The 24,097-nt window shown below is 45.9% G+C and overlaps 2 protein-coding genes across 2 annotated transcripts in view; one reads left to right on the forward strand and one right to left on the reverse strand.

Annotated features, from left to right (window-relative positions):
• Window positions 1–24,097, forward strand: part of PPP1R32 (protein phosphatase 1 regulatory subunit 32) — a 346,274-nt gene that overhangs the window by 17,992 nt on the left and 304,185 nt on the right. The window lies entirely within an intron of this gene.
• Window positions 6,505–14,352, reverse strand: LOC127052539 (pepsin A-2/A-3-like). Its single transcript, XM_050956367.1, has 9 exons — window positions 14,297–14,352; window positions 12,053–12,209; window positions 11,409–11,526; window positions 9,975–10,093; window positions 9,480–9,679; window positions 8,548–8,664; window positions 7,846–7,987; window positions 7,621–7,713; window positions 6,505–6,642 (listed from the first exon to the last, which is right to left on the reverse strand). The coding sequence occupies exons 1-9, from the start codon at window positions 14,350–14,352 to the stop codon at window positions 6,505–6,507; spliced, it is 1,140 nt and encodes a 379-aa protein (XP_050812324.1).

Consider the following 24,097-nt stretch of genomic DNA (forward strand, 5'->3'; position numbering starts at 1 on the left):
TCCTGTTTCTTTCTCCCCACAGGGTTAGGAACGGATAGTGCTAAATGGAAAGCTAAATGCTATTATTTAATCTCATGAGATTCTCATTGTGCTTTGTGGCAGAGCAGCTGCTACCGGCATGTGGGCACGTGGCCTGGTGCCCAAGTCCATGGGTGGCCTCCTGCCAGGAATAGGAAGGCTGCAGTGTCAGGGCTACGCAGCGAGGCCTCCCCACAGGTCCCAGCCATGGAGACTTGAATCCATGATCTGCTCCCGGTGCAGGTAATCACTCAGCAGTTTGGGGGAGATCCATGATCTCCTTTTCTTTCCTCCTAAATCCTATGTCATGGTGAACTTACCCTCTACCCAAAGAGGGTTGCACATCTCTTCCCTCTTCTCCTCCACTGGTGGCCTTTATAGCCCACAAATGCCTTATTCCTGTCATTCCCAACCACAACTTGCCATTTACCCTAGACCTATTGAGGTCATGTCTCCTTCATCTACCCACACCCAAACCAAGTCTTCACACCTAATCCTTCCCTATCCTGACATACGCCCCTAGGAAAAAGTGGAGAATTCCACCATATTTCACCTACAAATATCACCCAAGAGCTGTCAGATGACAAAGCCTTTCACTGCAGAACTGGTTGAGCTGGAACCAGCACCATACAAGTAACATGCTCTGGAGCCCACTCCCCTGAGTCAGCCAGTCGCTCAGATTCATGCTACACATCCTTTTTCCAGTCCACTAACTGCAGCTCCCTGTGCTGACCTTGGCTCAGAATCATACCAATGAGCTAGAGATGTAACGCTCCAAATCCCAGTTCCCATAGAGACACCAGTTCCCCACAACATGGCAGTATTTTAACTGGGGCCCAAGGTGTGGAAAACTCCATTCACATGGTAGTACCCTCTCTCCCAACAAGGGTCCAGTCAGAAAGGAACCAATGACCGCGAGGTTAATGTCTTCATATCCAGTTCCAAGTCTTCACTGCTGAGCCCATATTTTTCTTTAGAACAGCCCAGAGGCATTTTTTTTCAAACTTAGCCAGCAAACGACCTCTAACTGTCACCTGTTCCTTATCAAGGGCATCCCCGTGTTCAGGTCACAGCCACGTGAAGATGGAAATCTATGAACTTGGAATGTTCTCCAATCTACTCATAAAAGTCGATGTTTCTTCAGTTGGTTTAGAGCTGTACCTGCACAGCCTCTTCTCCACACAAGCCCAGGAGAACCAGTATCTCCTGTTTACTCCTGGCCAGAGATTTTCTGGAGCATGAAGCTGGCATGGTCAGCTGGGGAGTTGCGGTAAACCATAGAGCTCTGCTAGGAATGTTTGCAAAGCCAGACAGTCAAGAAAAGGAATTTCAAAAATCAGCAGGGCTTGAAAGAGGTTGGGGAGGCCTTCAGCTCTATGTGACTTCTAGGCAGTGAAATTTACAATGGTGTGGGACAGCTGCTGGAGGACAGTTAGGGTCGACATAAGTCACACAGTGTCTACAGTCACATTGTGTCGCCCTAAGAACATTGACTGTGGGCTACACTGCTCGGGGAGCTGGTGTCAGCTTAACAGGGCGCTTACAGTGGTAAGATACAAATTCAAGTGTAGCTACGTGCAGAACTCAGTCAACATCAGCTGCCGGGCTTCGGCCTAACTCTGTGCTGCGGACCAGGCCTCTGACAATAAGAGCAACTGTTTTGGAAAAATGTGTCACTCTGACTTAAAGGAAAAGGACTCAGGACTTATCTATGCTGGGAAGTTCATTTGTATTAAGGGAAGGTGTGAATTTAAACCAGAATTACTGTTCCTGATTAACTCTCTGTGTGGATGCTCTTATTCTGGAATGAGTGTCTTATTCTGAATTAGCTGTTCATTTGAGTACAGTATAAAATGTCTCTAGCCCTTCTCTTAGATTTTCCAGTCCCTAACTGATCTTTATGTATCCTTGTTAACATATTTTTCTATAATATGTTACAGGGCCTCCACCCTGGTTCCTTTAAAAAACAGACCATCCAGCACCAAGAGCTACCCCTGAATTGATCGTATGGCTGGAAACTCAGTCGTGGCCACCCCGTGCTGATAGCCTTAATCACGTTCTGCAGCAACTCATCCTGTGCACTAGCTCTAAGCAATCACAGTCCTTATACCACGGACACGAGACAAGGATTTCTTTAAAATCAGATTGACATGTAAATATAAAACTCTGGACTTTGCTCCACTGCACTCTGATCCAATGCTCGCCAGAGCATGTCCACAACCATGAAATCTCTCCCAGGTTTGTATTCGATTTGCAAATCTTACAATTGTCAATGCGAAAATTCTCTCTGTTCTCACGGGAGGTATCTGCCAAACCCCTTTTGGCAATCGGTGGGTTATAGTCAGTTTCAGCTCACACTGCCCTCTTATACATATAATGACAAGAAATTCTTTACTAACAGGGATTAACGTCAAAGTCGCCTCCTCCGTTTGAGCATATTGACACTCAGGTTTTGTTAGCGCTTGCTACACAAGCTACTGCTCTCCACTTCACCAGCTGCTGTAAGAGAACTAAACCATTGAAAGATACAGTTTCCCTCACCCACAGGATGTTGCCCTCCCTGCTGCTTGCCCTGGTCATGGAGGCAGTTCCTGCCATCAGCTAGGGGATGTTCTGCATGGACTCAGTGAGTTATTATTTGTACTGGAGTAGTGCCAGAGGCTGCAATCAAAATCCCATTCTGCTAGGCACTTACATTGCATGTAATGAGAGGCAGCATCTGTTCTGAAAAGCTTCCGAGCTGAACAGGCAAAGGGAGAATCATTAGCCCCATTATACAGATGGAGAACTACAGGACAAAGAAGGAAAGTGACTTGCCCAAGATCCCACAGGGCATTTGTGGCACAGCCAGGAATTCAACCTAGGCATCCTGAGCCTCAGGCTAATGCTGTAAACATAGGCCATAATGGGAGGAGACGTTAGATTGTGCATTTTACACTGCAGCTTCTTGTTACTCCGCTAGGTGTAGAAGGCCTCATAAACGAAGTCAGGCCATCAGCTTTTGAATCAAACATTACTATTCCCGGTGTGACAAAGCTGTCAGAACAGCTATGAATCGGACCCTTCCGCTTCCTCCATGTCACAGTCACAAAGACTCAGCCATACTGTTGTGGCAGATGAAAATGCAAATTTAATTAAGCAAATTGCAATTATACTGTGTGCATTTAGCTATTATAACTTAATGAAATAAATATGCTATATAGCTAAGAGTTAATTAAAATACTTTTAGATGTCAGGTTAAAACTAGCTCTAGGCTTGCAGTTTCTGCTAATTAAATTTTTTAAAAAATTAAAATAAAAAAAGTAAATAGAAAGCTTAAATTTAAGCACCTTTAATATGAGAGCTCATTATAATTAAAATGGTTACAAATATTTATTAATCAATAGGTAATTTAAATTTAAAAAGGCAATGACCCAATAGGAGTCACTATAACCTGTGTGTTTTATAAAATTAATTATGAAAAAACTAAATAATAAAATATACTGTAAAACAGTTGTCTAAAGCGATCCTAACAAACTTTTTCCTAACATCTTGCTCCCCAGCTGTCAAGGCTGGCTGAGCAGGCAGGGAAAGCCCCCAGTGCACGGCTACTGCCGCCACCGGTTGCCTCCCTGTAGAGAGGCCCTGTACCTATAGCACCCACAGTAATGGCACATTTGGACACCGATGGGTGGAGGAGGTTCACGGTTTGTGTGGAGTTTAAAGGAGCGGTGTTTGGACAAAATTTCTTGTTAAATCCATGTGCCACTTATTCTCTGAGTAGTACCCAAAATAAAAACCCATTTGGCCCTCCGGCTGGAATGAAGGCTGTACAGGGGTTCAGTAAGGCAAAAAGAATTGTTCCTTTTTTCAAAAATATTTTGTATCTGTTACATAAATTAATAAATAAATACATACATACATACATAAAAGGCCATTTTGCTTAATAAATCTAAAAAGGGTATTTTAAAAATTAATGTCTTTACAAAATTTAAAATGTTAATTAATTTTGCAACAGAGTTCTATGAAAAATGCCTCCTGGCACTTCCTAAAAGCCAGTACAAATTTTGGCAAGCTCCTAAGTTACAGCCCTAAAGGCATCTAAAGAGCTAAATTGGCCAATGTGAACTCCAGAAATTCTAGCAATTGCAAAAAAACACTGGGAGATGTAGGTGAAAAATAAAATAGAATGTGGGAAAATTGAGGCAACAACCCTAGTTACAGATCCCGATCCCTCACCCCAGGAACAGTACAACTATCTAAAAAAGGCAGAAGCCAACCTAACCCGTCGCCCCCCTCCCCCCCCCAGTTGCTGAGCTTTTAGGCCAATGGCTTTAGTGGAACAGTCAAGTCTCAGTAATGCTGCCCTCTGGCCAGTCTTTAAAAGTCACTGCAAGATCTGAAGGCGAGTAGTTGATTTTTCCCTCCTTAATCGGGTGACACACCCATGGCACCCATAGAGGCTACGTAGCAGAAGATAATAACCTCCAGGCTAGGTGGGGACCAGTGGTTTTCAGTTTTGAATTTAGCCGATGCTTTCTTCGCTATCATTTTACATCCAGACAGCTATTACAAATTTGATTTTACCTTTCAAGGAAATCATTTGTGTTTTGCCAGGGTCCCCACGGGCTGGAGCAAAGCCCCTATTATTTGTCATGCCCATGTAGTTAAAATGTAAAATAAAAGAAAACCAGTGTAATTTCTTATGTAAATAATATCCTAATTTGCACTCAAACAACAAAAAATGGGAAGTATTAAATAGGGCGTTACAAAAAATTCAGGAAGCTGGGTTCATCAAAAACAAAATGCAAAAAGCCAAGTTGTGTTCCCAACAAGTAAATTATCTTGAAGTGACTTGGGACACAGAAGGTGCTCCACTAATCAACAAAAAGAAGAGCTGAGTTTTAAATTACCAGCTCCCACAGATGTCACAGCTCTTAAATCCTTTCTGGGAATGCTTAATTTTTCCCAAAATGTTATGAAGGGGTTTTCAAAAAAGGGCAGCCCCACTGCATAAGTTGTTAAAGAAGGGGGTGAAACGAAACAGGAGCCCTTTGCGGCAGGAAGCCAGGATCCAGTTAATGCAGGCCTTAGTCCAGGCTCAAGTGTTAGCATATTTCCAGGTGGGACAGCCATTTGTGCTACAAATGGCAACTACAAGAATGAAATGGGGAGAGGTACCAAGTCAGAACCAGGGAACAGGGCTCCATCCTATGGCTTATGCCTTAAATAAAGTAGAAAGAGGGTTTACTCCTAATAACAAAGGAATCTTAGGGCAACCAAAAAAAACATAGCCCCTATATCTGCAGCAACAAAAATACCTAATCAAATAGATTTAATCACCGTTCAAAGCAGGACCCTGGTCTAGCAGAGATCATGGCAAAAAAATACAGAAAATGGACAGTGTGGCAGCATACATCCAAATTAATCCTAACCACTAAAACTAAACTCACAAAGGTAGTTTGGGTGGTACCCACAGCATTAAAAACAGAAATTATTTCCCTAGCCCATGAGAAGGGGCATTTGAGAGTAAAAGAAATCTTTAGCTACATTGCAAGCACCTGGCTGGTGCCAAATATAAGCAGCAATATGAAATAGTTTGTAAATAACTGTCTGTCCTGTACAGCCAATAATGTTAATTTGAAAATAATCCAAAAGCCTCTAAAACACCAGAGAATAGAGGGGCCTTGGGCTCGTTTACAATTTAATTACTTTGGCCCTTCAGCAAGAAAAGCCAGGAGTAGTCAGTATTGTTTAGTAATTGTTAATCTGTTTACAAAGCAGAGTAAACCAATCCTCACCCAAAACAGCACAGCCCAAACAACAGCCCCTGTGCTGATTGAACCGGTAATAACTAGGTGGGGTATTCAAAAAAAAATTGATTTGGACCAAGGACCCCATTTCATCAAGAATACTCCTAACAGGCTTGTCAAGCCATTCAAATTAAGAAGAAATTGCGTATAGCAGGAAACCTCCAAGTTCAGGCCAGTTAGAATGGGCTAACCGCACTCTTAAAACAGCTTTTAAAAAAATAGCAAACCAGCAGAGTAAGGATTGGGATCAGTGACTACCATGTATTCTTATGGTCATAATGGACTCTGGAGTTATCCTATTCAAGGCAACACTTGGAAAAGACATATGCCTTTCAGAACAATGGTGGGTAGGTGGAGCAGCGCTAATAACCTGCAACCCTAGGGTCTTACAGACCAGTAGACGCAAAAGTTGTTAAAAAGTTGATGCTGGTACTCACCATCAGGCAGTTGTGGCCCTAACAGCCAATGTTCAAAAAATGAATAAAAGACGGATCTAATCATAAACCTCATCAGAGAGAAACAATTTACTCAAATGCTCTTATATTACTTTATTGTATTGGGGGTAAGATTACAGGACAGTGGGTGAGGGTGGGGTGGAGGGTCACTAGATCGATATGCGGTATTGAGGCTCTAGAGAAATGGAGACTCTCCGGGGTCAGTGTTCCATGGGAGGGTCCTGGGGATGGTGCTGTGTTCATGCCAAAGAGGCCAGGGCCACCTGGTTGTTGGCCCTGTCAAAGACAACGTAGTACTGGCGGATGAAGACATCTCCGAGGATCCAGAGCCCATCGGCGTCCGTGCTTTCAAAGCCAGAGGTACAAGAGCCTGACTCCTGCACAGGGGAAAAGGGGACATGGTAATGATTGCGCTGGAACTTCAGTGAGATATCATTCTGTAGGGCCTGCTGGTGCCTCTTACCATCTTGGGCTAGGATCTCAGAGCTCTCAAACCAAGTAGCATTAGGCTGGGTAGGGCTTTGATAGGAGACCTCTATGGGCTGCAGGGAGTGATACTGGTGAGTTGGCCCCAATTTTTGATGATACTTAAATGCCTAACTCCCAATGAGCTAACTTGGTGGATCTGGGTCTCAGAACAGCCCCAGTGCTTCAGCCTGAGCCTAAGGGGTGCAGTCTGTCAACTGGGAAGAGAAGCAAGGTCCTGACCACTTCTGTTCATGACACATCCCTTGGGCAGGCAAAGCGTGCTCTCTCCAGGCTCCTGGCCAGATTCCAAAGGGAGCTATTACATTCTGCCACTAGAAATCCTGCTGTGATTATATCTGGATTTCAGCTTCCCCACTGCCTGCTACCAGCTGGTGTTGCTGTGTGCTGTTAAAGCAGCTTGCCTATTCCTCCCCAGACAGGAGCAAACTTTTATCACGGATGAGGAAAACTCCTTCCTTATGCCCAGATGCCATGGCCCTGAAACGCGAGGCAGTGATCTCTCTTGATCTCACCTCCTAGCTGGGGTAGCTGCTCATATAATTCTCTCCTAACCCAGTAAAGCTCACACCCTGGTGATTTCCTGCGGTGGCGAGTTCTACAGGCTGCCTCGCTGCTCTTCCGGTATGTCACTTTCACTGTGGGCCTGCCTTGATCTCAAACATCCCTTCCCTGGAGCCCTTTGGGGGAAGAGCTCTCTGCTGCCCCACTCTCATACTGGGGACAGACTCTGAGCTGCATCTCAGTGATGCTCCTGCAGGCTCATGCCGGCTGTGCAGGGAGCAGCTGCCAGCACACTCAGCGCAATTGCCTCAGGCACAAGCCCTGGCTAAGAGGCCCCGAGGCAGATTTCTGAGCAGGACACTCACATCAATGATGTAGGCACTGGCGGGCACAGGGAACTCGATGCCGTTGATAGTGAAGACGATGTTGGGCAGGCTGCTCATGGCACTGCAGCTGATCTGCAGAGAGGAAGGCAACACATGGAGAAAAGGTTAGACATGTCTTGGGCAGTAGGTTCTCCAATGAGAGAGATGGATCATCACATCTGTGTGTAGCAGACATCTCTAGAAGTATCAGTTCCTCCTCCCTGCCCTTACCATGCCATCACTGGCACCAATGTAGGAGTTGATGCTGGAGATGCCAGTAGAGGGCCCAGCCAGCAGAGAAGTGCCAGTGTCAATGATAGCCTGGCAGCCACCAGAGCAAGCGATTGTCTCTCCGTTCATGGTGACACTGCAAGAGAGAGAGAGTCAGGGGAACATCCCCAGGAACACTTCCAATCTCATTCCCACTCAGCCCACGAGCCAGCAGTGAGAGGCCTGTAGGGTGAGTCTTGTTGACTGCCAAAAACTTTCCCCTGATGTTTCAGCCTTCAATTCTCTTTCCTTGGCTATTGCTCATCACTCCTCATCCTACAACCTTTTGGGACTGGGACCCATCTACCCTGGGGGTCACAAACAGCTGTCAAGGGATCATGACCACGCTGCCCTTTATTTTATTGCTAAACAGAGGAGAGAGGGGTCCTGGCAAAGGGGATGCGGGTGGTGGGTGCTGCCCTTTCCCTGCCCCCCTACAAGTGGCAGACACAGGTCATCTCTGGGTCCTGGTATAGCAAGGTGGAGGACCACTCATCTAACTGTCTCACCAGTGAGTCCCTTTCCTATAAATCCACCTTGTCTCTCATCTTGTCTAGACTCTAAGTTCAGCTTCCCCCGGCTCCCACATGCCTCTCCTTTTGCCTGTCTTTTCAAAGTAACATTTTCAAAGGGGAAATGCCGAGAGGTGAGTGATACCTGTCCATGGTGATTTCCCAGTAAGTCTCAGCAGAGAGAGGGATCCAGTTGAGGCTCCCAGAGTAGTAATATGAGTCGATGCCGCCGAACATCACGAAGCTCCCGCTCTGCTCATCGCTGGAAAAGGGAGAGAGGAGAGTCAAAGAGGATGTATGAGTGGTTGGCTAATGAGACAATAGCAAATGCTCCAACTGTTAGAGAAGGAGCACAGCTGGGCAGTGCTGGGCTTGTGTCAGAGCTGGAAACATCAGCATCTAGTAGCAGAGATAGGATAGGATGGTTGGATGAGAGGCATGCCTCACCCCCTGCTTTGATATTACTTTGGGCTTTCGTCTCCTAGATCTCAAAAGCTAAGCATGTTTGGGCCTGGCCAATATGTGGATAGGAGACCACCAAGCAAATGCCCAGGTGTTTGAGGCAGTGGTATCAGTAACTCAGTAGGTGCTCCTCTTCCCTCAGAGTCAGTACGGAGCAGGTGGTTCAGCTTGGTGCTAGAAGGTGATAAGCCGGGGTATCATCTGGGTGACATGTTAGGGAGAACTCTTCTCCCAAGAGTCAGGTTAATACTAATGCCCTAGTGTTTATTTCTGCTCCCACTTACAATGAACAGTGGCCATGTTCCACCCCAGAGGTGGCTGCTTTGGGGGAATTCTGATGCAAAGGTTGCAGGGATCACTCATTGTGAGAGGCACTATAGGAACATGAATCTCATGGGGAGGGATACCTCAGTGGTCTGAGCATTGGCCTGCTAAATCCAGGGGTGTGAGTTCAAACCTTGAAGGGGCTATTTAGGGAAAGGGGTAAATATCTGTCTGGGGATTGGTTCTGCTTTGAGCAGGGGCTTGGACTAGATGACCTCCTGAGGTCCCCTCCAAGCCTGATATCCTCTGAGTCTCACTGCAGCAGATGGGCTGTTTCCAGCCCTGACTTACGAGCTTAGGTAGACAGAGAAGAGGTCCTCGGACACCAAACCCTCATTCATCATGTTGTCAAAGACGGGGGTGGCTCCAGAAGAGGAGATACTGGGGAAGGCCAGACCCAGGATCCCGTCAAAGGGGGCATAGTAAAAAAAGGAGCCGGGCTCAGTTTCACTCAGACCAAAGATCTGGTTGGTATCCTCAATGCCTCCAACCTTGGGAGAGAGATGGGGACAATCAGACACACCCAGAAGAATCTGCCAAGTCTACCACAGGGTCCTGAAGGCCTGGGGACTTCTCAGAGGCTGGCGTGCCATGCACTGTGGTCTCTCCCCCATCTGAGTATATTCTGTGAATGGTCTCCTTGCCTCTATTCTTCCCTTTTTCTATCCTCCCTCTCCCAGTTCACACTCATACTCTGCTTTAGCTTCCCAGATGGGTCCATTCCTTCTAACTCATAATTTTTCAACATGTCTGCTCCAGGGGCTTTGATCCTTTCTTGTGATTTACCTGGACGGTGTCATAGCCCAGGATTCCAGTCATGCTGCCAGTGCCATACTGGATGGAGAGGCTCTGGCTGGTGGCCTCGTAGGTGGAGGAGTCTGATGGGTTGAAGCGATTATGGTTTGCTGCAAGTACAGAAGAGTCAGATGGTCACAGACTGACACTTGTAACTCTCTCCATGTGTTGTATGGAGAGCCTGGGGGACTAGTGCAACGGTGAATTCCTTGATGGGACCAGGGTGCCTAAGATTCACACATTGCAGTACTCAGCATTGCCACACCTGAGTGCCTTTTTGGATCTAGCTTCTTGTCTTACTAGGGCCTGTTCCACCTCTGACACTGTGTAGTATGTGGAGCGACAATGGAGGGAGACCTGCTGCTCTCTGGCTTTCTGGATGAATAAAAATCGATGATAAAAATAAAATCTGATGTTCTAAAATGTCAGTATCTTTTTCTTTTTTAAAATAAACCTATTTAAAATTAACTTTGAAATTCTGACAACATATGGTAAAGCCTAAAGTTACTAAAATCATTTAAATTCAATGCAAAGGTTGTTATTAAGCAGTGGCTTTAAAGAAAGTCCACAGAACAGGAAGATTTCACTCACTCTGCACCTGGAACCAGAGTTTCCTTTGTTTCAGTGCTAAGGGAGCTTTTTAGATAGCAGTAGACTCTTCTGCTGGTGCAGAGAGAATACTTTCTTCAAGTCAGTTTATTAACTGGTTCAGTTCATGGACTAGTTCATTCCAACTTAAGAAACCGATTGGGAATTGGAAAAGTGGGAACATTGGTTTTCCTCTTCTAATCTCTGAATAAAAGCTAAGTGAGAGAGGATGAGCTCTACAAGTTTTAAAATCTTGAAGGACACGCTGGTCAGAACCAATACTTCAATTCACTGACTACAGATAGCACTTCCTGTTCCATAAATCAGTTTTAAATGCAAAATGTTTGATAAATTTTTTCTTTCTTGTATATACAGCCCATTGAAATGTAGTTTAACTAATTTCTTTTAAAAGCTGGATTTTGAATTTTAAAGTGAATTCCAATTTCCATCCAAATTGAGTCTGTTATAAACCAAAAATTAATCATTACGTAGTTAATAAGAAATACCTCCTGCACCATTTTCTAAAATAACTAAGAAATGAACAAAGTAAGAATTTGAATAAGTGTATATAAAGCTATGTAAATTGCTTAAATCCATGTGTATTGACACAGCATAACCCCCTGATTTCCTAAAGGAAGTACCAAATATAATGTAAATATATAGCTGCAAGTCAAGCTGTTTATAGTGATAACAAACCAGTGAGAATAACCTTCATTTAGAAAAATAATTAAAATCAATTATTTCATTTAAGGTTCCCCCTTGCTAACGTAAATCTCTATGATTTCAGTCAACCGCCCAGTTGGAATGTCAAAGCAAGAGACGTTGCAGGTGACTTACTGCAGGCTGCACTGGAGCAGTACACGGAGGGCACCCACAGGTTAGAGGAACCAGTGTCGAAAATGACAGTGAAATCCTGAGCGGGCGTACCAATTGAGATGGTTCCATAATATTCAACCTGTCAAAGCAGGAGAAAAAACAATGGAAAAAGAGGAAACCCTTGCCTCCAAGAGCTAGATCATCACCTGGAGTAAACCGGCGTAGCTCCACCTGTGGAGGGTCTGGGCTACAGTGTCCTTGCTAAAGACTCAGTCTGAGCGGGTGTTTCTCTGCCATCACTTTACCCAACATGGCTCCTAGCAACTCCTGGCATCCAATAGCCACAGGCAATCAAATGCATACAATTATTTAGCCTCAGACTCCTGAATCTCAGCATGTGGAAGAGCATGATTGGAAGAAGGCAGCCAGCAGACCCTGAGAGTGCTATTCCCAATACTCTTCTTAATGACATCCAATGAGAGTTGGGGGCTGGATGACCCAGCACAGGTTCTTGGCTGACACAGGATGGGAGCTTGGTTGGAAGCACATGGGTGGGGGAGTGGGGTTGGGACACTCTTGGGAGGAGAGATCAGCTGTTGGCAGAGGAGTGGGAAGCTTTGATGAGGAGAGGAAGGCTACTAGACCTGCTCTCCTGCCATACTCACGTCCATGTAGTTTGTTAGGGGCTCACTGGCAGCGTCGTTGGCCAGGCTGGGGAAATACTTGGAGGCCGGATTGTACGGGTTTTTCTTCAGGAAATCCTCCAGCAAGCCATGTTCCTTAAGGTTCTGCCTCAGGGACTTCCCCTTCTGCAGGGGGACCCTAATCAACAAGGGTAGGGAGAGAGACCACTCAATAACAAATAAACAATAGACAAGCCTTTTTTTCAGAGCCTACAGTGCAATCCAGCTTTTACATTGCACTGAGACCCCTTATTACACTGGGATTATCAAAGGAGTGTAAAGGAGTTGGGTGCCCAGTGCACTGCAAGTCAATTGGAGTTGGGCACATAATTCCCATAGGATTCTTGGAAAATCCCAGCCTATATGTACTAGAAGAGAGATGGCTCAACGTTCTGGGGGCTGTACTGTCTCTGCCCTGTAGAGGTTACTGTTGAAATAGACAAGATGGACAAAGGAAGGATTAGCCTCCACCTTCACTCCATCAACCATGCCATTCTGCTTGAAATCACGTTCTCCCTTGGTTTCCATGTCTCTCCTTTCATGGTTCTCCTCCTACATCTGTAATCACTCCTTTGATGCCTTCAGAGGATCGGCCCTCCAACATTCTGTGGGAGTCCCACAGGACTCTCTCCTTGGTCCTTTTCTATTCTCCTTCTACCCCTTATCTCTGTGTAATCTCATCCTCAAACACAAATTACACTACAACCTCCATACTGATGACTCACAGATCTGCCTTCCTCCTCCAGACCTGTCTCCTTCTGTCCAAACTGATATCTTGACTTTCTAGGTCTGGCTTGATGGGAGTAATTGAACATGGAGGAGGCCTCTTTTTAGGAGGCAGGATTAGTAAGGTACTGTGAATAGATCAGCAGGCTGAACACAGAATATCTGTGCTAACCAGGACAGGTAAGTGCATGGTAAGCCAAGAAACCGAATGGCTGAACTAGCCAAGATAATGCAGAGAACATCCAGGGAATCATTTACAAAGGACAGAATAACAGTGGACGAGATAAGACGGGAACATAAAGATGAGTAAGTCACACATGGCTTGGATAGAGAATACTGTACAGGGATTGGTTCCTACAAAGAAAGCCAATCCCAAAACATATGAAACAACTTTTCTCTAGCTCCTCACATCCAGGCTATGTCAAAATCTTGCAAAGTCTTCTTGCATAAACTCCCTGAGATGCAGTCTTTCTTATCCCTTCACACAGCTATAGCTCTCATCCCAGCTCTCTTCTTTTCACATCTCAATTGCTGCAACATTTTTCCCCCGTCCTTGACAAATGCCGTTTTGCCCCATTCACGTCTATTCAGAACATTGCTGCAAAGTTAATCTTCCTAGCAAGTCTCTTTGAACATGGCACTCCTCTCTTTGGGTCCCTCCACTGGCTCCCCTTACTCCATGATATCAGACATAAGCTGCTTGTCTTCACTTCCAAGGTCCTTCGCACTCAATCCCACCCTACCTCTCACTGGCTATCAAGCTATTGATGCCCATCTCCCATTGGCCCATGATGCCAGCCTCTACTGCCAACTTGGTAAATTTTCAGTCAAGCACCTTCATGCTTTCTCCCACTTGCCCTCTATGGTTGGGAGGTCCTCCCCATAAACATCTGCAAAACTACCTCACTGTCCTCCTTCAAATCCCTCCTTATAGAAACTCTCCTTTGTCATCATGCCTATAAAAAAACCATAACAACAGTTTGGTTGCTGGTGTGCAGAGAGCACTCTCCATCAAGCGGACTGATTGTTTACTTGTAGTCCCCTCTCTGTCTGCATATCTCTGTTGTCTCTTATATCTCACGGGGGGAGTTATCTGCTTAGGGAAGGCACAGTCTTCCAGTGCCTAGCCCAATGGAGTTCTGCTCCATGACTTATGGGTCCTAGACTTTACAAATAATAAACACTAATATTATCGTAGAGAACTGATCCCTGGAGAGAGACTCTGTCCCTTGCCCATGGTCACAGAGGGAGTCTGTGGTAGAGCCAGGTATTAATCCAGATCTCTCAAGTGCCACTCCAGTGCCTTAACCACAAGACCTTCCTTCTTCATTCCTCTGCTACAACACAAAGCTAAGGGGTTATTCCCAGCTGCTGCCTATACAGGAATGGAGAGTAGAGAAGAGAATGAGAGAGGTGCAGACACTCCCCTTGATTATCACACATTGCTACGTAGAAAGCCAAGTTCAGCAGCCCAAAGTGGTGTGTTCCCCCAATACTCACTTGGTCACCCGGCACTGAGAGAGCGCCACCAAACTCAGGAGCAGAAGCCACTTCATGATGTTTTCTGACACACAAGCCAGTGGTGATGAGTGGTGAATGTAGAGAATTGCCTGGGTGCTGCTTCTTATAAACACAGCACCCAATGCTTCCCTTATCGCACTAATAGCCCTGATAAGAAATGTAAACCTACCCGATAAGATCTTCCAAAATGTCCTTAGATGAAATTTTGAAGAACACTCAAAGTCCATAGATTTCCACCTTCACTTGGCTGTGACCTGAAAATGGGGCATGGTCTAGAGGGAAGGTGTGAGAGTTCAGGGACGTCTAAGCTTTGAAAAGCAATGCCTGGGGCCTGCTTTAGAGAATGGGACAGGAGGCACAGAAGAACTGGACTGGGATACGGAGACATTCACTGATTGGTTCTTCATTCCAGTCTAGCCCCGTGCTGGGAGAGCAGGTACCTCAATGGGATTGGAGCCTTCCACATCTTGGGCACCACTTGCAATACAGCCATAGAAGCACAGAAGTGTCTGACTGGTAGAGAACTCAACAGGTCATCTAGTCCAGTCCCCTGCCTGCACTCAAGGCAGCCATGCAGTGGGGAATTGGTTTCTTTATGGGAATTGGGGTATGGAGCTTTATACCTCTAGGTCATTGGTAAGGATTCAATTGTGTCACAGAGTTCACAGATTCCATGATTTCTTCCAGTGCCGGACTGGAGCAGCTGTCAGCCCCAGTCCATCAGAGCAGCAGCCTCAGGGTTGAAGCAGCGAATGGGCTTGGCTCAGCCCCCTTGGGGCTGGAGTAGCTGCAGTCAGCCCCTGCCACAGGAGCAGCAGCAGGGCTGGAGGCGCTGCTGCAGGTCAGCCCCTGACAGCACTCTCACTGTTAGAAACAACCCTACTCCCCACCCAAGTTCCTACTCTTCCCGCCCCCGGCAGGGCTCAGATTCATACCAATGACGAAGGCTTTGTCTACACTGGCAAGTGAAAGACAAAACTTTTGGCGTTTGTTAGGGGGCTTTCCCTTCCCCCTCTTCCCTGGTTCTTGTAATGCAGATGGAAAGCAGAAGACCAGAAGTTCAAAGTATAGACAATGCAATGTTTATTAAGGATAGTTCCAAGCAAACCTATTCTGAAGTCTTTCATACCAGTTATGCTTATCTCTATAAGCTCCCCTATTCCCTCTCCCCCAGGCTCCCATTCCCCTATTACCATTATCGTTCCCCTTCCCACACCCCTCCTTCTTCTTAGCAGGCCCAAATATACCTGCACTGCACGCCTTTAGTCACACCCCTGATGACTTATGATCATGTTCCGTTCTGGAGAGTCATGAGTTACGGTCTTCATCCCACCCCTTTGGTACCTCATGGGAGGGGTAAGGAGAGAGGTTATGCTCCAGTCAGGGGCAGGAATTTCTCTGGTCTTTTAGTGTTTTATGTCCTCGCTTTGAGATAAGTTGAGGCAGTTTCAACTGTGCGCTCATATATTGTACTCCCACCATGCCCTGCAACACTTTTCGCTCCATCCCTTATCTGTCACATTGAACCAAAAGACTGATTGTGGGAAATGCAACACACAGCTTCTTTGTCCTTTGTTCTTCACACATATTAGTAAGGATGTAAGAGTATTAAACATCAAACCTAAAATTCTGTCTCGGGCCAACAAACAGGCTTAAAAGCTAACAGCATTCAGAGGTGTTAAAAAAAAACACACACACACTCTCGAAAGACAAAAGTTCTGCCGATGACAAGTGCTGATGTGAACAGTGCTTTGTATGCAGCAGCGCTATCCTGCCAAGAACACTAACACCACTTGTTACAGTTGAAATTTTCTGTTGGCAGGAGACCTCTCTCCTGACGCCAAACAATGGCTCCACTCTGCACCTTTTAGTGACACGACTGGAGCGCATGGCCATGTCTCTAGAAGCTGAGCAGTGTAGACATAGCCTAAGGTTAAGAGTCTCTCATGGGTATTTTTACAGATCATGGGCTCCTGTGAATTTTTGTTTATTGCCCATGGAGGCCCCTGTTGAAGAGCAAGAAGCAGATGTCCAGGGTAAGGTCACCATGACTTACACTTTGGTGGGAGAGAAAAGGAGAAAATCCTGGATGGCCCCAAACCTGGAGACTGATTCCCTGGCCCAGGAGCAAATTATGGATTCAAGTTCCAATGGTTTGGATGTGGGAGAGGTCTCACTTCTTAGCCCTGGTACTTCAGCCATCCTGTTCCTCTCAGGAAACTATCTACTGGGCCAGGAGCATCCGTACTGCCTGAAAAAGAATGAGAATCCCATCAGATTTCACAATATTTACTTTCCATTTAGTGCTACCAGATTCCTGACAAGCAAACACATCATGAGTCACATTCCCCCACCCACTAACTACAGCTTCATAATCATAAACATGAATGGGGACTTCCTTGCTTGAAATAAAGACCCTTGTAAGAAGCATCACAACCAAGGGCACTTGCCATCTGGGAAATTCAAGAATGGAAGATGGAGCCATTTGCTTCTCATTGTGCCAATGTGGCCACAAGCTGGGGAACGACTGGCTCAGAAGCATTAGGATTAGCATACAGAGCCTTCCACTTCTCGGCCTCTAGGTACAGTCTGAGTCCAAGTCAAGGGATGGATGTTTGGTGGCCCCATGTCAGATGAGTGCGGAGGAGATGGGTCTCAGTCCCAGACCCTGGTGGGACAGGTGCCCATATTACCAGATAAATTAATCATAAGGGGCACTAATAGGGCCCCTTTTTCTCAGTATACAAGTCAGAGATCAAATGAGTCATAGAAACCAATCCTTTCTTTTCTCTCACCTTTAGAGGTAACCCTTTCAGGGCAGAGCTGGAACAGTTATTTGACTTGGGGAAAGAGGTCTTTGCTGTCCTGGGTCCTTCAATTCACAATAAGAGATCTATCCGTGATGCCCCTTCCCTTCAGCTCCCTGTCTGGGTGAAGCTGTGTGTACCATATTGCCTCCCACTGGTGGCTCTGTTAAGGCTGAAGGTCTAGAAATTATGGAGATTCTATTCGACTGACTCATTGCCCTGATCTAAATATTTGATAAATATGCATGAGCTCACCAACAGAAACAGCAGAAAAAGTCTCAATTACAAGAATTTAAACCTGACAAAGCTCCACCGTGGAACGAGTTTTAGGAACACAAGAATTGCCATGCTCCTGGCTGGCTCTGGTTTGATGCCCAGGTAGCTCTGAGAGCTTCTAGAGCCTCTGCCTCTGTTTGTTCCTTCTCCTGATCTGGGTGGAGGGCTGTGTGATCTTCAGGAAAGACTCTGGCCCAAGGGGCTTGAAAGAGCCCCTCTTCACTCAGTCACTGAATTCCACCTGCCTCTGCTTCACAGGACCTGGGCTTCTGCAGCTCCCATCCTCAAGACTTCCTGTGTCTGGGAAGCTGAATGCTCGGAAAGGTACAATTCCCAATGTCCAGCCACAACGTAATAACAATACCACTCAATAAAAAACGTTTATAGAATTCGCTCCTCCAAACACTTATAACCATCCTACTAACCTGCTAATAAAGTTCAGTTTATCTCCGGTGCCCTGTGCTGGTCTCCCTGCCAGATCAGCACTATTGTTGTCAGAAGGTTGTGAGTCTATTTTGTTCCAGAGGTGACATGTCCTGCAGCTCGTCTGTCTTGATCTGTTACCTAACTGAGATCCTCTCAGGCCAAACATCTGACTTTGCAACCCTCCTCCCTCTATTCTGGATGTGGAGATGATGTCTCATATCCATCATCAGTATGAGGCCATCTGGGGTGACAGCCTCAGACAACTGCAGGCCAGTCTCCTTAATACCATCATTGTTGGAGACCACTGATTTCCATCACTAATGCGCACTGCATCATACTCACAATTTGGTGGAAGATCCCGGGATCCCAAATCATCTGGCTTTTTTTTAATTTGTTTTCTCTGTCTCTCTTTATTCTTCTGCAAATCCCCAGTCCCTGGGATAGCAGCTTCTATCATTGCAGTCTACCCCGTTCTCAGCACTTTGTTAAACCACGTCTGCAGGTGACACACCACGTTTCATTGGTACCATCCTGTAACTGAACTGTCCTAAGCCTGGCTCAGAGTGCGACTCCAGAGCCCTTCTCAGTAGCCGCTTTATTACTTTAACACCATTTCCCACCAACCCACTGCTTTAGAGATAATGGGCATTTAGCACTTACATGTCTAAACTCAAACTTCACTGCAAACTTCTCAAACCCATGCCCACTAAACTGTTGCCCATTGTCAGACTTTACTCTGTCGGGTATAACATGGCTAGCAAAAATAGACATGCACAATCACCTGTTCAGCTATAGTATCTTCCAGTAAAGCTATCTCAGGAAAGTGAGCATAGTCTAGAAGGAAGACATCATTCTTTTCCAGCCAACGTAAACAAATCTCTGCCTACTTTGCTCCAGGCGGCCAAGTATTCCTGTGCCACCAACATTGGCCCTTTTGCTAGACCTGGCCTGTACTTTTGGCATATATGAAAAGCCTTAATGGCTTCCTCAAAGTTGCTGTTCATTTGAGGCCAGTGTAAAACATTTCCAGCGCTTCTCTTAGATTTCTCAATTCCTAAATCTCCTTCATTTCTCATTCATAACACATTTTACTGTACCATCTTATGAAGCCCCAACCTGATTCCTTTAAACATCGTCCCATCTCATCCGGACAGCTCCCACTGACATCGATAAAAGGGACTGGGAATATGCTGTCCAGGCCACTCTATGAGTTAATTGCTACAGGGTCTCACCCTGAGCCATATCTCCAGCAGTCACATTGCACATTTTGTGTGAGGCTGGAAAGCTGTTGTTGTTTAGAACAAAAAGATTCTTTAAAGCTCTTGCAAAGTGTTGGAATCCATTGCATTTCATGCATCTTTTTCTCGCATGCCAGGCATTATCCGGGAGCTGTACGCACTGTAGCAACCAGCACAAGCCACGTGCTCTTTTTGCAGAACTCTGACTTGTCTCTACCATGTCCACAGTCTCAGAGCACTGCGCACCCTCCATAATCTTCCTTTCGGACTTGGTGACTTCCATTGCTTGACAAGTTCTAACAGATTTGTCAATGGTTAATTATGGCTCTTCCAGTGGCCTCTGAGATTCTTGTTCCAGATCCCAGTCACAATCTGGACACTTATCAGGGACTCAGTTTTAGCCTCCCCAAACTTCAAAGTTCAGCTCTTCATCCTCAAATCAGTCACAAATTCTTGCAGGCTGCAAGGAATTCTGAAATGGGAATAGCACAATTGTTTATCATCAGCCAACTTTCTATAGAAGAGACTATATTATAGACTAGCAGGGGGAGCTGCAGGTCAGGAAAGGGGCATCAGAAGAGCTGTGGATGTGTCAGGTCTGAGAGTTGGAACCGCAAGGCGGCCTATGGCTCAGGACTGAGGCGCTTTAGCAGCACTGGGTGTGTATTTCATATCCCAGGGCTATAATAATGAGGTCAAGATTGAGAGGCCTTGGCAGAACTGGATGGACCCAAGACTGGAAAAGCAGAGGGTGCTATATGACAGGATTTATCCCTACTGCTTCAGGATGCTACAAGGTGCCTGTATTGTCTCTCTGGTGTCAGATGTCTCAAAGCAAACCTCCCTTCTCTAAATCTAAGATCTAGTTCACCTCTTTGATGAAAAACTTGGAGCAGGGAATGGAAAATACCTGCCCATTTGCTAGATTAACACCAGATGCCAGGACCTCACTGTGGGGCATCAGAGGACACTGGATAAGCGGATTTTCAGGACCAGTTCCGCTCAGATAAACTTGTTCAAACTGATAAGTTTTCATATACAATGTGGCAAAGTTAGGCCTGCCCACTTCCACGCCCCTTTCTTAGGGTTGTCACTGGCCTAAGGTGACTTCACTCCCAGTCACCTTGAAACCTCATCTTTCCTCTGGTGTTTGCTTGTCCCCACAAGGTTAGGAACAGATAGTGCTAAATGGAAAGTTAAATGCTATTTTTAATCTCCTGAGATTCTCATTGTGCTTTCAGGCAGAGCAGCTGCTCCTGGCATGGATGACCTCCTGCCAAGAATAGAAAGGCTGCAGTCTCAGGGCTAATCAGAGAGGCCTCCCCACACATCCCAGCCTTGGAGACTTGAACCCATGATCTAATCCCAGTGCAGGTAATCACTCGGCAGTTTGGGGGAAAACCAGGATCTCCTTTTCTCTCCCCCTAAATCCTATGTCACAGTGAACTTACCCTCTACCCAAGGAGGGTTGGACATCTCTTCCCTCTTCTCCTCCACTGGTGACCTCCATAGCCCACCAATGCCTTAGTCCTGTCATTCCCAACCACAACTTGCCATTTGCCCTACACCTATTGGAGAATTCCAGCATATTTCACCTACAAATATCACCCAAGAGCTGTCAGGTGTCAAAGCCTTTCACTACAGAACTGGTTGAGCTGGAAGCAGCACCATACAAGTAACATGCTCTGGAGCCCACTCCCCTGAGTCAGCCAGTCGCTCAGATCCATGCTGCACATCCTTTTTCCAGTCCACTAACTGCAGCTCCCTGTGCTGACCTTGGCTCAGAATCATACCAATGAGCTAGAGATGTAACACTTCAAATCCCAGTTCCCATAGAGACTCCAGTTCCCCACAACATGGCAGTATTGTAACTGGGGCCCAAGGTGTGGAAAGCTCCATTCTCATGGTGATACCAAATCTCCCAACAGAGGTCCAGTCAGATAGGAAACAATGACCGAGAGGCAAATGTCTTCGTATCCAACTCCAATTCTTCAGTGCTGGGCCCGATTTGTTCTTTAGAACAAACCAGAGGCATTTCTTTTCAAACTTAGCCAGGAAACATCCTCTAACTCTCACCTGTTCCTTGTGAAGGGCATCCCCATGTTCATGTCACAGCCACGTGAAGATGGAAATCTATAAACTTGGAATGTTCTCCAATCTACTCATAGGAGTCGACTTTTCTACGGTTGGTTTAGAGCTGTACCTGCACAGCCTCTTCTCCACACAAGCCCAGGAGAACCAGTATCTCCTGTTTACTTCTGGCCAGAGATTTTCTGGAGCATGAAGCTGGCATGGTCTACAGGGCAGTTGAGGTAAACCATAGAGCTCTGCTAGGAATGCTTGCAAAGCCAGACAGTCAGGAAAAGGAATTTCAAAAATCCATGGGGCTTGAAAGGGGTTGGGGAGGCCTTCTGCTCTATGTGACCCCTAGGCAGTGAAATTTGCAATTGTGTGGGACAGCTGCTGGAGGACAGTTCGGGTTGACATAAGTCACACAGTGTCTACAGTCACATTGTGCCGCCTTAAGAACATTGAGTGTAGGGCTACACTGCTCGGGGAGGCGGTGTCAGCATAACAGGGCGCTTACATAGGTGGGAGACTAATTCAAGTGTAGCCACATGCACAACTCGGTCAATGTCAGCTGCCGGTCTTCGGCCTAACTCTGTGCTGTGGGCCAGGCCTCTAACAGTAAAAGCAACTATTTTGGAAAAATGTGTCACTCTGACTTAAAGGAAGAGGACTCAGGACTTATCTATGCTGGGAAGTTCATTTGTGTTAAGAGAAGGTGTGAATTTAAAGTAGAATTGCTGTTTCTGATTAACTCTCTGTGTGGATGCTCTTATTCTGGAATGAGTGTCTTATTCTGAATTAGCTGTTCATTTGAGTACAGTATAAAATGTTTCTAGCCCTTCTCTTAGATTTTCTAGTCCCTAACTGACCTTTATGTATCCTTGTTAACATTTTCTTCTATAATATGTTACCGGCCCACCACCCTGATGCCTTTAAACAAAAGACCATCCAGCACCGAGAGCTACTCCTGAATTGGTCATATGGCTGGAAACTCAGTCGTGGTCACCCCGTGCTGATAGCCTTAATCACATTCTGCAGCAACTCATCCTGCACACTAGCTCTAAGCAATCACAGTCCTCATACCACAGAGACAAGACAGGGATCTTTTTAAAATCAGATTGACATATACAATATCAAACACTGGACTTTGCTCCACTGCACTCTGATCCAATGCTCTCAAGAGTATGTCCACAACCATGAAATCTCTCCCAGGTTTGTATTCGATTTGCAAACCATCCAATTCTCAATGTGAAAATTCTCTCTGTTCTCACGGGGGGTATCTGCCAAACCCCTTTTGGCAATCGGTGGTTTATAGTCAGTTTCAGCTCACACTGCCCTCTTATACATATAATGACAAGAAATTCTTTACTAACAGGGATTAACGTCAAAGTCGCCTCCTCCGTTTGAGCATACTGACACTCAGGTTTTGTTAGCACTTGCTACACAAGCTACTGCTCTCCACTTCACCAGCTGCTGTAAGAGAACTAAACCATTGAAAGATACAGTTTCCCTCACCCACAGGATGCTGCCCTCCCTGCTGCTTGCCCTGGTCATGGAGGCAGTTCCTGCCATCAACTAGGGGATGTTCTGCATGGACTCAGTGAGTTGTTATTTGTACTGGAGTAGTGCCAGAGGCTGCAATCAAAATCCCATTCTGCTAGGCACTTATGCCTGGTCCACACTACAGCGTTAAATCTATTTAAACAGCGTTAAATCGATTTAACGCTGTACCCGTCCACACTACAAGGCACTTTAATCGATTTTAAGGGCTCTTAAAATCGATTTCTGTACTCCTCCCCAACGAGAGGAGTAACCCTAAAATCGATATTACTATATCGATTTAGGGTTAGTGTTGACGGAAATCGAAGTTATTGGTCTCATTCTTTTACTGAGCTACCCAGAGTGCACCTCTCCGGAAATCGATGGTAGCCTAGGACCATGGACGCACACCACCGAATTAATGTGCCCTAGTGTGGACGCGTAAAATTGATTTTATAAAACCAGTTTTATAAAACCGGTTTTAATAATTTCGATTTTATGCTGTAGTGTTGACGTGGCCTTACATTGCATGTAATGAGAGGCAGCATCTGTTCTGAAGAGCTTCCAGGCTAAACAGACAAAAGGAGAATCATTAGCCCCATTGTACAGATGGAGAAGTGCAGGACAAAGAAGGAAAGTGACTTGCCCAAGATCCCACAGGGCAGCCAGGAATTGAGCCTAGGCATCCTGAGCCTCAGGCTAATGCCATAAACATAGGCCATAATGGGAGGAGACATTAGATTGTGCATCTTACACTGCAGCTTGTTGTTACTCTGCTAGGTGTAGAAGGCCTCATGAACCAAGTCAGACCATCAGCTTTTGAATCAAACATGACTATTCCCGGTGTGACAAAGCTGTCAGAACAGCTGTGAATCAGACCCTTCCACTTCCTCCATGCAGAGGCTGCTCTAGGTATTTTGCCACTCCAAACACTGCAGGCAGGCTGCCTTTGGCGGATTGCCTGCAGGAGGTCCTTAGTTCTGCAGATTCAGCCTCAAGCCTGTGGGTGGTCCGCCGAAGCCATGGGACCAGTGGACCCTCCGCAGGCGTGCAACCGAAGGCATCCTGCCTGCCACCCTGGCGGCAACCGGCAAAAGGCATCCCCTGGCTAGCAACCCCAGGCAAGCACTTGGCATGCTAGTGCCAGCTGCTGCCCCTGCCTCCATGTCACAGTCATAAAGAATCAACCGTACTGATGCGGCGGATTAAAATTAAAATTGAATTAAGCTAATTGCAATTATATTGTGTGTGTTTAGCTATTATAACTTAATGAAGTAAATACGCTCTATAGTTAAGGGTTAATTAAAATAATTTTAAAAATAGATTTTGTATCTTGTGGCACAACTGATTAAGAGAGCTTTAAATTAGGAGTTTGAGGGAGATGGTTGGGAGATGTCCAGGTAATCTCCACGCCAGAATTCAGC

The sequence above is a fragment of the Gopherus flavomarginatus genome, chromosome 5 (genome assembly GCF_025201925.1).
Source record: "Gopherus flavomarginatus isolate rGopFla2 chromosome 5, rGopFla2.mat.asm, whole genome shotgun sequence".
In the NCBI taxonomy this organism is placed as follows: Eukaryota; Metazoa; Chordata; order Testudines; family Testudinidae; genus Gopherus; species Gopherus flavomarginatus.